Genomic DNA, 12,164 nt, shown 5'->3' with positions numbered 1-12,164 from the left:
CAATTTTGTTTCCAGTATATTTTAGACTTATTGTACAAGCTGAGCTGGAAATTTCAATATTAAACAAAAATACACAATCTTGCCAAAAATGTATGCCATATGCATGAACACAGCAAAAATTATCAAAAAATGAGAGATGAGCAGCGCATAAAATACCCAAAACAGTCCCTAAGAGTTAAATTAAAAAGAGAAAACATCTGTGTGTGTCGGACCTTTGAAATGATTGTTGTAGTTTTCTCTTTGGATAGACAGTTTATACACATTACTGTGACTGTTTGATCTTGTCACAATTTTTTTTTATCATGATAGACTTGGCAGGCAACTCTGTAGTTCAAGAGTCCAAATTTACAATTCTTTTACAGCCAACAAGTGTTTGATGTTACAACTGCACTCACTGAACGAACAGCCGATGCAAGTTTAACAGTTTTTATTACATGAAATGTGATGATTTTGCTCCTAAGAGATGTGGATTTATTTTTACATGTGTGACAAAAGAGAAACGATTTACAGAAATGATGCTTTTTCATTAAAAAAGTGAATTTCTGTGCACTTTTTGATACAAAGAACCTAACACAAATCACACACTGTTTGATTCAATTCATTCATTCATTCATTCATTCATTCATTCATTCATTCATTCGTCCTTCAGTCTCGTCCAACCGCGTGGGTCTCTTTGGGCCTGTCGATGCGGTAGACGAACTCTGCAGGCACGAAGTAGCCCAGGTACTCCACAGTGTCAGGTGTGGTGTCGATGTAGTAGTGTCCTCCTTCTCCGTGGTGGCTGAAGCAGTGGGTGTGCTCCACACGCAGGTCCAAACCCTGAAACACAGAAAACACGTGAACACAAACATGAAAAAGCTGCTGACTGTGCAAAGAAGGAGCGTTTGTACGTTATGAGTCTCAGCTCAATATCCTGTTAATGTGATTCATTAAGAGCTTTCCAAAGTTTAATGTTCTCAGGAAGGTTTTTTCTGTGGGTCAAATGTTAAATGTATGTTTCTCTGTGTCAACATGTGTTTTCAGTTGTACATAAAAAAGAGGATAGCTGTTTATATTGTAATGGATTGTATATATAACTGAGATAGTTGTATGTATATATATATGTATGTATATGTGTGTGTGTGTGTGTGTGTGTATGTATGTATATATATGTATGTGTGTGTGTGTGTGTGTGTGTGTGTATGTGTATATATACATATATATATATACACACATATAACTGGGATAGTAATTTATATCGTATTGGGTTGTTTATAATGCATGCATTATATATAACCTGTTATATATGCATATATAGGGGTAATAATAAATACAAATAAAATAAACAATAATAAAAAATAAGTTTTAGTAGCTTTATGAAAGATAAAAAAAACTAGATTTAAAATACCTGTAATGTTTTTTAAGGTGGTGTATATTATGGAGAAATAAACTCAAAATTCTGACAATTTCTAAGAAAATTATTGCTAACAGCATTTATTTGTACTTTTAATGTGGATTCTTACTACTTTTACTATGACAGACTTCTGATACTTAAGTGCAGTAAATATCAGATACTTATTAGACTTTTACTAAAGTAATATTCTACGACGTGATTTTAACTTCAATCAAAGTCATTTTATGGTGAGATATTTGTACTTTTACTGGAAGTAGGCATATACAAAACTTTTTTTTCAATTATCTATCAAAATTAAAACTATTTTAAATTGCACAGTAAAAGTCCTGCATTCATTTTTTAAAGTGAAGGCTGAAACAAAGGAATTATCAGAACGATGTACTTAACTTTTCTTCACGTCAGTGCAGATACGAGAGTAAAGTTGTGTTTTAACGGGCAGCGCATCAGTTGGTGCCAAAAACAAATTTTATATCCTCTGTGTCGTTGAGATGAGAGCGTGTCTGCGTTACTCACAGGGTCTCTGGACACCAGCACTGACTGGCAGATGAGCGGGGCGCTGACCTCAAAGTGCTTGAGCCAGTTGTTGACCTCGTCGTTGGTGTTGAGGGGGCAGACGGAGAACTCTCTCGGCTGTCGACGACCAGACATGCGGACATAAATCAGTGCACGTAACTGTCAGAAAAACTGTGTTTCACGTCACATATTTACCATGATGTGGATTTTAGCTTTTCCTTTCTGGATGACGAAGGTGCCGCCCAGAGCCAGGCTCTTATCCGGGTATTGATCTTCCAGAGTCTTCCTCAGGGCCGTCACCAGGCTGTGGCCTCCCGTCCTCTTCTTGGCACGGACCTCGATGACCTGCAGAGGCACACAGGTGAAGAAGGCACCACATCTCAGCCCGAGCACTCACTTTTCTTTCATTGATGTTTAACTTCCAAATGTTGGGAGCACACACGTGATGGGGCTGAGGGTCACGCTCATGCAGCTTCACCAACCTGCAGATAATCGAGTTTTAAGTTCATGTATAACCACAGATGTTGATTATTGGCCAAAAATGACACAGTATTTTTGGACATTGTCTTCTCAGAGACAAAAAGAGCAGCGATACTCAACATGTTTTGCTTTGGGGCATTTTGGGGCAATTTTAGGACATTCCTAGGTTTTAGGACATTTCTTAGATTTTAGGACAATTCCAGAATTTAAGGACATTTTGGGGATTTTAGCAGGTTTCAAGGATTTTCTAAAATTCCTAGGATTTTAGTACATTTGTAGTATTTTAGTACATTTGTAGTATTTTAGGACATTTCAAGGATTTTAGGATGTTTCTGGGATTTTAGGACAATTCACAGATTTGAGGACTTTTCTAGGATTTTAAGAATTTCCTAGGTTTTAGGACATTTCTGGGATTTTAGCACAATTCTAGGATTTAAGGACAATTCCAGGATTTTAGGACTTATCTGGGATTTTAGCATGTTTCTGTGATTTTAGGACATTTCTACAATTTTAAGATGTTCCTGGGTTTTAGGAATATCTTGGGATTTTCGTATGGTTCAAGGATTTTAGTACCTTTCTTAGGATTTCAGGGCTTAGCTAGGACCTTTGTCGGGTGGCTGCTAGTGATCCTTTTTATAATCAAGCTGTATTTTGATGTTGTTTTATGCACTCTGCCACCTTATATATACTAAAAATACAAAAGCAATTCCCAGTGAGAGTCACTTCATTTTCATTGTGAATTAGAAAATGGTTGGGGGACCACACGGCAGCCTTTTGGGTGACAGATTTGGTCCATGGGCCCTAAGTTGAGTATCACTGCTGTAGATCTTGTTTGATCAGATCGGACACATCACCTTTCCAGACTTCCCTTCACAAGCGTACAGATTTCCCAGCAGTCCAAAGTTGCAGTCGGAGAATTTGTCGCTGTATTTTTCCTGCAGACACTGACCATCAGCGGGATTGATGGAGGAGAAGTAGCTGCTGTTCACCGCAGGCCTTCCCTCCGCCTCGGTCAGAACCAGAGGCATCAGCTGTGGACGAGAAAATGCAGTCCATCAGTGTTACATGAATGTCCTCCAGCATGCACAGAGCAAACTTGTCTGTGCTTGCCAGAAGTGCAACTTCAGGTTAGATACAGTCCAAACTCCAGAAAGCTGTCCAACCACCAAACGTTTGTCTTTTTCAGTCCAATATTTACTCTGTAGACAAACAAGCTGCTAAAAACATGCACACGATTACAATTATTTATCAGCGTAATTATCAGCAAAGTTTCAGTATCTGACCAAATATCTCCCTTTCTGTTCTTGAGATATGATGTTGAATAACTGCCAGAAAAGTGTTTTTACAGGACACTGTAACACAGTGAAGATGACCTTTGACCTCTTGGATCACTTCATCATTTGTCATATCTTATTGGAAATGGGAAATGTTCATAAAGATGTTGACCTTTGCCCTATGACCCCCAAATTCGAATCATTTCATCCTTGAGTACATGTTGACTTTTGTTACAAATTTGTAGAAAATCCCCCAAAGCCTTCATGAGATATCGCGTTCAGACGGATGGGAGGGACGAACGGACGACCCTACAACGTGGTTCTGGCCACGACTATCGCCGATACTGAAACATCAAAATAATCTGACATAAGACCTGTCGGGTTTGAGTTTTCTTTTTAAGCCGCTGCTTTAACAAATCACTGTTTTGTATTCTATACACGATGATATCTGGGGTTTCCACTGTACCATTAAAAAAGCAAAACCTCAAGTGAAGATATATTAGCCAGAATCTTAAATGTGACGTAAAAACGCTCGACCTCTGCGTTCATTCCAACGATTCTGGAGGGAGCGGCTCCCGCGCCGAGGATGAAGGCCCCCGGCAGCTCCAGCTCTTTTGAGATGGTATTCATGTTGTACTCCTGGTATGAGAGACAACAATATATATTCATATATAATATTCATTTCACTATCATTTATTATTATCTTCAAGCACTAAAAAAACTACCTTGTCCTTCTGGACCACGGGGACCAGGTACGGCACACCACCAACATCAGTGATGCGAGGACTTCCACACAGGCCTGAGGACAGAGGAGACGTGAAAAACAACATAACACAAACCAGACAAGTCAAGTCAATTTTATTTATAGAGCCTGTTATCACAAATCACAATTCGCCTCAGAGGGATTTACAGCAGACGACATCCTTCTGTCCTTCGACCCTCAAAAAACCCTCACACCAACCATGGAAAAAATAATTAAAAAAATAATGCCAAAAATAATATTCAGTTTGAGTTACAGTGGAACTACAGAGAGGATCATTCCCCAAACTGTCAGGAAGCAGCGCAGCTACAGAACAGTCCCTAAGTAACGGCTCTGTTGTGATCTCTGCATATTCACGTGTTGTTCTCTTTGTTGTTGGAAGGAATCAAACCTCAGATATCAGTTTATTCTTTCAGCAGAACCGAGCTGGAAACTCGCTACACCTGAACTCAAACCGCGTCCAGCGCGTCCTCTCATCATGTCCTCTCATAATGTCCTCTCATCATGTCCTCTCATCATGTCCCTGTCACACACGGAGCAGAAGGAGGGAGGGGGGAGACAGCGACCGCTTACACCAGCGGAGAATGAGAGCGGACATTTGGAAACACTGGCGGAGAACGAGAGTGGAGCGGACACTAGTGGAGACACTGGTGGAGACATCCGCCGAGAATGAGAGAGAGCGGACATTCGGAGACACCGGCAGAGACACTGGCGGAAAATGAGAGAACACAGATAATCGGAGACAGAGGCGGAGAACGAGAGTGGAGCGGACACCGGTGGGGACACGATGGAAACACCAGCGGAGAATGAGAGAGAGTGGACATTCAGAGACCCGGCAGAGACACCGGCGGTAAATGCGAGCGGACATTTGGAGACACCGGTGGGGAACATCATGAAATCTAGATTTATACTGTTAATGTGTGTATAGGCTACAGTGTTTTGGACATTAGTAATCTGTGCACACTGGGGAGGCATACATGAGGTGTATTTTACGGCTCTCTTACCTTTGACAGGAAACTTGAAGGGCTCTTCGGTGAGATCCGGGCACTCCACAACACTCACCTGAACTTCTGCAAAGTTCTGCTCCAGTCCTGCCTGTAAAACTGCAGCCAGCAACAAGTCAGTATCAACTCTTTATGAACTCGTCTGTGACACCCTGAACTGCATATGTGAAATGTGAAGTTATCTCACCAACACGCAGGTCCTCCAGAGCTGGCGCGTGCAGCTGGACCTTCTCAGTTTTGCTGGTTTCTGCCATAATGACTGCACTGAAAGACTGAGACCTGGAGAGACAGCTGACTGACTGAGGCGCGGAAAAATACAGTCAGCGGAGGAAATCACGGGGCACATACGGTGCAGAAGCACAGCCAAAGAGAAAATAACTGCAAGATAATTCCCAGCCAACAATGTTTCATCGCCAGCACAGCCAGGTGTGTATAAATACAGTAACGGGCAGATTTCTTTTGTTTAAAATTTGGCACACGCGTTTATCTTCACCAATAAATCCATAAAAGTAACAGTGATTCTGGTAAAGCTAGATGATGGTAGTGAGTAAACTGAAAAGAACTGGTTACAAAAAGAGAGACTATGAAGCAAGTATGCACGATTAATGCAGAAAGTAGGTTACCATGATATTTCGACCAGATTTTTGTCTCTCTCACTTTTTGATCTTGTTTTTTTAATTTTTCCTTTTTTCAGTTTATTTCTTTTGGTTTATCCTTTGGACTCCTATTTTTACTTTCCTTTTTTTCCATGAAGTCAGGGCGTGCATATCATTATATTTGCATTGAATTAAAAGAACAGCATAGGTGCCAAATCAACTGGGTTAGTCTATGTTTTATATTTTATTTTATTTCTGTTTATTGTAGCTATATTTATCAGGCTATGTTTTTTTATGATTATTTGTTATTAGTACTGTCTTCTAATTTCTATTTCGCAGTTTTGGTGTTTTTTTTGCACTGCCCTTTGCACAAATAGCACAAAAAATATAATATAAAAATGTTTTTTCTAAAACTCAATACAATACAATTAAATTGGATTTAAAAAACTGAATACCACATTTAAAAGTTTATGTGTTTATTTAACAGGAACAGCTCAAATTTATCGTGGGAGTCGGGTCAGTCGAAAACGGAAGTACAGACAGTGAACCATCTTGTAGTTTCTAAGCTGTCTACTCTTTGGTGATTGGTCAGGTGATCACACGTCACGTGGGTGACGCTGAAAACACTTCCTGGTTGAAGCAGGGCCACATGTGTGTTTCTCAGTTTGTTTTTTCTTTGTTTTGGTGCAGATACTCGCTGTTTCCGGACTTCAGTAAGCTGTTTGCTTAATAAGAAACCTTATGTGTTTACATAGGAGCTTAAATTAGATATAACTAAAACATATTGTGCTTTTTTCGTGGAAAAATAGCGAGCGGAAATATCTTTTGTATATATGTCTTACCAGTAAAGACCTGCACCATCTCCTGCTAAACTGCACAATGGCCGGACTGGGTGATTCTCCGACTTTAAGTGGATCTGATGCCTCAGCTGAAGACAAAATCTCGCGGTATCTTGAGTCTGCAGAGAGACTCAGCCAACAGCAGAAAGTCTCTAATGATGCACCTGAAGAGGAAGACAGGTGAGGATGCACCTCACAGGTCACACGCGTGATGATGATGATGATGATGGGTCACTCCTGTAATGCAGCAACATTTTTGTACCAATTAATTACTCCTTATTTATAAAGACCTTAAAAAACAACAACAAATGCCTAAAATTATAGATTAACTTCTTTATCACATTCAAAAACATGTATGTGCTTTAACTTGACTTGTTTTGGGACATGTGCTTAATTTTATCATATTACTTGTGCAGAGTTTGTTCCCTTTTTTGTTTGTCTGTTTATATTCATAGATTTTCTTGTAATGTTCTTGTTTTTTTTCTAATTTCTTATTAAAAGTGAGTTGATTTAGAAAACTGCTTTTAAAGAACTAAGGAAAATGTCCAGAAAAATGTATTAATAATAAACATAATTATATATATAAAGCATGTCACAAAATTATTATATTTTTTAAGCATTTCTTTTTTTCAGGTAATTTCCTTTTTTTTTGTTTATTTATTATTATTATTATTATTATTATTATTATTATTATTATTATTATTTGCTAATTTTATGTTGTTGTTTTTTCTTTTACTAATTTCCTGCTATATATTTATTTATTTATTTATTTTTATTTTTAGGTCTTTTTCAAAAACAATTTTATTTTAAAAAAATCATGTCTCCGCAGTGATTCAGGAGACAGCTTGTTTATAACTCAGAAGCCGGTTCCCGAGGCTGTGAGACCAGGACGACAACGTCACAACCTTAGGTCACATCCCACATCTCATAAAGAAAGCGACGAGGACGATTCATCGTCCACTTCTTCTGCAGATTCCAGACCTCTCAAAAACGAGAGGAGAAGAAAGAAGTACCCACTGCCGAAATACAGGTTTCCTTTCCTCGCAGAGATGAAGCTCGGGGATTCTCTGCTGTCTGCAAAGAACGGATGCCTTCATGTGAGGACGTTTAAATACTTGTGTGTTTAACAAATGCTCTGCAGATGTTATTTTGAGCCAAAATCTTTATTTTTTACAGAATTATGTGATGGGGGGCTTCTTTAAATGTGTCAAAGAGAGCTGGAAGCGCCGTCAGGAAGGAATCCAAGTGTACCTGTTACCAGCAGTGGACGAGGTTAAGGACATTTCTCCGTTATCAGAGTGAGTTTATTCCAAGGAAAATTTGTGCTCACTTGAAGTTACATGTATATTTTTTGAACCCTTTGAAACCTTTTGCAAATTAGCGAGATGTATTTCAAAAATATGGAAACAAGTCAATGAGCAAGTTAACAGGAAATTACCCAGAATGAGCATTAAATTACTAAGAAGTTACAAAAAAATGACAAGAAAATTTGCACAAAATGAAGAAATGTTTAAAAAAAAATCAAAAAAAGTTTTATTAAAAAAAATTGAAATATACTTTTAATAATTATAAACAGGGTTAGAGAGATTTTTTTAAAATTATTTTTTAAATAACTCTTTCTTTCTCTATCTCTCTTGAAGGTAATTTTTAAATATTTTTCTTGTCACCTTTTCATAATTTCTTGCAGTTTGCTGGTATCTCTGCTCTAGTCTTACCGTTTACATTTGTGCTGTCGTATTGTCATCTTGTTGGTCACCTGTAAAGCATTTTTCATCACACTTATCTTTATGAATGGTGCCGTGAAAGTAAAGTGTGATTATGGATTGATAGGTAATTGAACACATCTGTTTTGTTACAGAGAAGACGAAGAAAAGGCCAAAGATGAAGACATCAAAGTGGTGGTAAGCAGACTGTTTCAAATCTTGTACTTTATGCCACATTTCAACTGCATAGTGCGGCACAGTTCTGCTCAGCGCGGCTCACTCTGTTTTGGTTTTTCATCAGCAAAAGTTGTAGATAGTAACTGGTACTGATATACGGGTTTAACAAATGTCAGATTTTAGAGGATATTATGGCCATTTCTTGTGATGTTATGGCAGTCAGCTGAGATATCGCCTTCACTGAGGGGGTACTATTTGCTATTAAAAAAGTTAAGTTTAATTTATTTCCACACAATTTAAAAAAATGCATAAAATGCAGTGGAATAAAGGAGAGGTCAGGAAGCCAGAGCCTCATTCAAACAGACCCTCCTCAACTTCATCAGTGCAGCAACAGCACGGGAACAGCCAAAGGCAGGATCACAGCATCAGTGCAGCAACAGCACGGGCACAGCCAAAGGCAGGATCACAGCATCAGTGCAGCTAAAGGCAGGATCACAGCATCAGAACAGCCAAAGGCAGGATCACAGCATCAGAGCAGCCAAAGGCAGGATCACAGCATCAGTGCAGCAACAGCACGGGAACAGCCAAAGGCAGGATCACAGCATCAGTGCAGCCAAAGGCAGGATCACAGCATCAGTGCAGCCAAAGGCAGGATCACAGCATCAGTGCAGCAACAGCACGGGAACAGCCAAAGGCAGGATCACAGCATAAGCAGAGCCATCATTACAATCTAGGCGCAACCAAGATTGCAATCAAGAATGTTAATAAGAAAAGAAATAGATGGTACCAAAAGTGAGTCGACTTAAACCGAACCTTGCAGTGGAAATGAGGCATTATGGCACTTTTTTGTTTGTCGATTTGGTTATAATCTGCGTGTCATTTTACAGGAGAGAAAACGTTTTGTGGTGCCGTCAAAGGCAAAGAGCTCACAAAAGTGGTGCAGCGAGTCAGTCGAACAGATACAGAAAGTTAGTGAAGCCAAACAAGAATCCCCACGAGAAGGACAAACGAAAATGTTACACCAAAATATGAAGAATATACCACTGCTGTCAGATACAGACTGCTCTGAACACACAAAGTCTTCTCGTAGCGTCCCGAGCCAGGAGAGACATCATGAACACGCAACAGCTGACAGAAACTCTCCGGCCAAAACTGAAATAACAGAGACAACGAGACACCTCACATTTCAGCAAACGGAGAGAGAGCTGTGCACCGACAGTGATGCTACAGTTTGCGAGCTCCCGAAAAGTCAGAGGCAATCCACGCAAGAGAGCGAAGAAGCAGCCACAGCTGTAACAATGCCTCAAACAGACGAAATGTTACCGGCAGGACAGACAGAAGACGCACCAGAAAATCTCCAAAAGAAGAGGAAAAAAAAGAAAAAAGACAAAGGAGATAATGAAAATGTAGAAGAAAGAAATGGTCAGGAGCCAGAGCCTCTGCACGCTGCAACGTCTGCAAACTCGCCGCAGGATGATAACATACAGACACAGGAGGAAGTTGATTTAAAAGAAAAGAAAAAGAAGAGAAAAATGAATAAACCTGCAGCAGAAATCAGTCAACAAGACATGGATGCAAACTTGGTATCTGATGTGAGAGAGGAGGACGGTGGCAAAAAGAAGGAAAGAAGCGGCGAAGATGTCGAGCAGTTACAGTCTGAATCTCTGAATTATGAAATTAAGAAGAAGAAAAAGAAAAAAAGGAAAAGAGAAGAATGTGAAGACGAAGGGACATCCGAAATGACTTCAAATTTGCCGCAAATGTCGACGGAGCAGTTGCAAGAATCTGTAAACAGCTTGGAAAACGGTGCAGCTTCTTCGCAAGAAACATTAGGTCACGTCAAGAAGAAAAAGCACAAAAAGAAGCGACATTCAACCTCGAATGATGTGACTCGGGATGGAGGAGAGAGCGTGGATTTGAACTTTTGTGCCGAAGATTCTGTGAATTCGGCGAAAGATTCAGGGGCGTCGCCGAAAAAGAAGACGGATGTCCTCACTCCTGAAGAAAATAAGGTGGAAAATGGTAATATAGAGGAAACAAATGAGATAAAGGAAAACAATGCTGAAGTGGTGAAGAAGAAAAAGAAGAAGAAGAAAAAGAAAAATAGTGAAATGTTGAGCTCAGAGGAAAATGTAGCACATGATTCGGTGTCTGTGCAGGAAATGGAAAAGAAGAGGACCTCTTCCTTCCTTGTTGCTGATGCAGAGGAAAAAGACGCTCAGACGGATGAGGAGCAAAAACCACTGTCTCGCGTCAGCGATGCAGAAACACACGAGACGGAGGAATTTAATGAAACGAAAAAGAAAAGGAAGAGAAAGAGGAAGAGGAAGATGTCACAGCACTTTGAGGAAGCTGACAAAGCGAGCGCTCTGTCTGAAATGACTGAAGCAGGAGTGAAAAGGAAAAAGAAACATCATGAAAGTTTGGAAAGACTTTCTCCAGCTGATGAGGCTGTGGTGTTAAAGAAAAAGAAAAAGAAAAAGTTCAAAGATCATTTGACACAAGAGGAAACTCCACTAACTGCCACAGACGGTGCTGAATCAGTAAAATCCACCTGCAGCTCCGTTTTGCACAAGAAAAAAGGCACTCCAGCATCTTCAGAAACGCGTGAAAATCATATAAGAGAAAAGAAAAAGGAGAAAAAAATTAAATCCGCTGGTGAGTCTTTGCTCGAGGAGAAATCATCGATCGAGTCCGCAGAGTTAGAGTTCAGAGAAAAAAAGAAAAAGAAAAAAAAGAAGCCGTCGATTCTTCCCGACAGTCCAACGTTATCAGAGATTTCTCTCTCAAAACCTGAAAGTGTCACAAAAAACAAGCAGAAAAAGGCCAAACGTACTCTTCATCATCCGAGTGACGTTAACAGTTGAGGAATTCTTGACAATCGTCTGAAAAAACATATATATATATATTTTTTATATGTATATGTTTTGTTTTGTATCAAAGCGTATTTTACCATCATGGTTTTCAACCTTTTTGCTGCTGATAACTGATTACTTTTTTTTTCTAAAATAAAACATCCTCAATATGAACATGACAGTATTTAGTTTGTAGATTAAACGACATGATTTTTTGTAATTATTTAGTTTGTGATCACTTTTCAGTGTAAAACAACCAAAAAATAACTTGAATTTGAAAAATATATGTATTTTTTTGTTTTTAATTGTCAACCAACCTGATAAATCTGAACACTCGGTCTGCCATCTAATGGACATTAGGCAGCTCACCGTTGGACAGTAGAGAGAAACCATAAACCTTTATTTCATTTGATTATCGGAATAATTCATGGTTCAGTAAAATTTTTATTCATTATTTTTTGAGTGGTCACACTTTTGTACAAATAAAGCTGGACAAACCCAAAACTTATGCTTGTTCTGTTAATTATAATATATAATAATAATTAATGTTCCAGAACAAAAATGGTGAAT

The 12,164-nt window shown here is 39.1% G+C and overlaps 2 protein-coding genes across 2 annotated transcripts; one reads left to right on the top strand and one right to left on the bottom strand.

The window, feature by feature from the left end:
• Nucleotides 1-412: 412 nt before the first annotated feature.
• Nucleotides 413-6,881, bottom strand: bkgd (beta-keto-L-gulonate decarboxylase). The gene is made up of 9 exons (XM_042515794.2): nucleotides 6,863-6,881; nucleotides 5,612-5,703; nucleotides 5,425-5,523; nucleotides 4,386-4,459; nucleotides 4,198-4,299; nucleotides 3,241-3,417; nucleotides 2,102-2,251; nucleotides 1,907-2,023; nucleotides 413-819 (listed from the first exon to the last, which is right to left on the bottom strand). The coding sequence occupies exons 2-9, from the start codon at nucleotides 5,676-5,678 to the stop codon at nucleotides 646-648; spliced, it is 960 nt and encodes a 319-aa protein (XP_042371728.2). The 5' UTR covers nucleotides 5,679-5,703; nucleotides 6,863-6,881; the 3' UTR covers nucleotides 413-645.
• Nucleotides 6,578-12,098, top strand: pho (phoenix). The gene is made up of 6 exons (XM_088088084.1): nucleotides 6,578-6,733; nucleotides 6,866-7,039; nucleotides 7,689-7,956; nucleotides 8,036-8,157; nucleotides 8,718-8,760; nucleotides 9,627-12,098. The coding sequence occupies exons 2-6, from the start codon at nucleotides 6,900-6,902 to the stop codon at nucleotides 11,604-11,606; spliced, it is 2,553 nt and encodes an 850-aa protein (XP_087944210.1). The 5' UTR covers nucleotides 6,578-6,733; nucleotides 6,866-6,899; the 3' UTR covers nucleotides 11,607-12,098.
• The last annotated feature ends 66 nt before the right edge of the window (nucleotides 12,099-12,164 follow it).

This window comes from Plectropomus leopardus, chromosome 15 (genome assembly GCF_026936395.1).
Source record: "Plectropomus leopardus strain MGB_pleo_1.0 chromosome 15, ASM2693639v1, whole genome shotgun sequence".
In the NCBI taxonomy this organism is placed as follows: domain Eukaryota; kingdom Metazoa; phylum Chordata; class Actinopteri; order Perciformes; family Serranidae; genus Plectropomus; species Plectropomus leopardus.
Note: the sequence above shows the minus strand (reverse complement) of the source record. Positions and strands in the feature narration are given on the sequence as shown.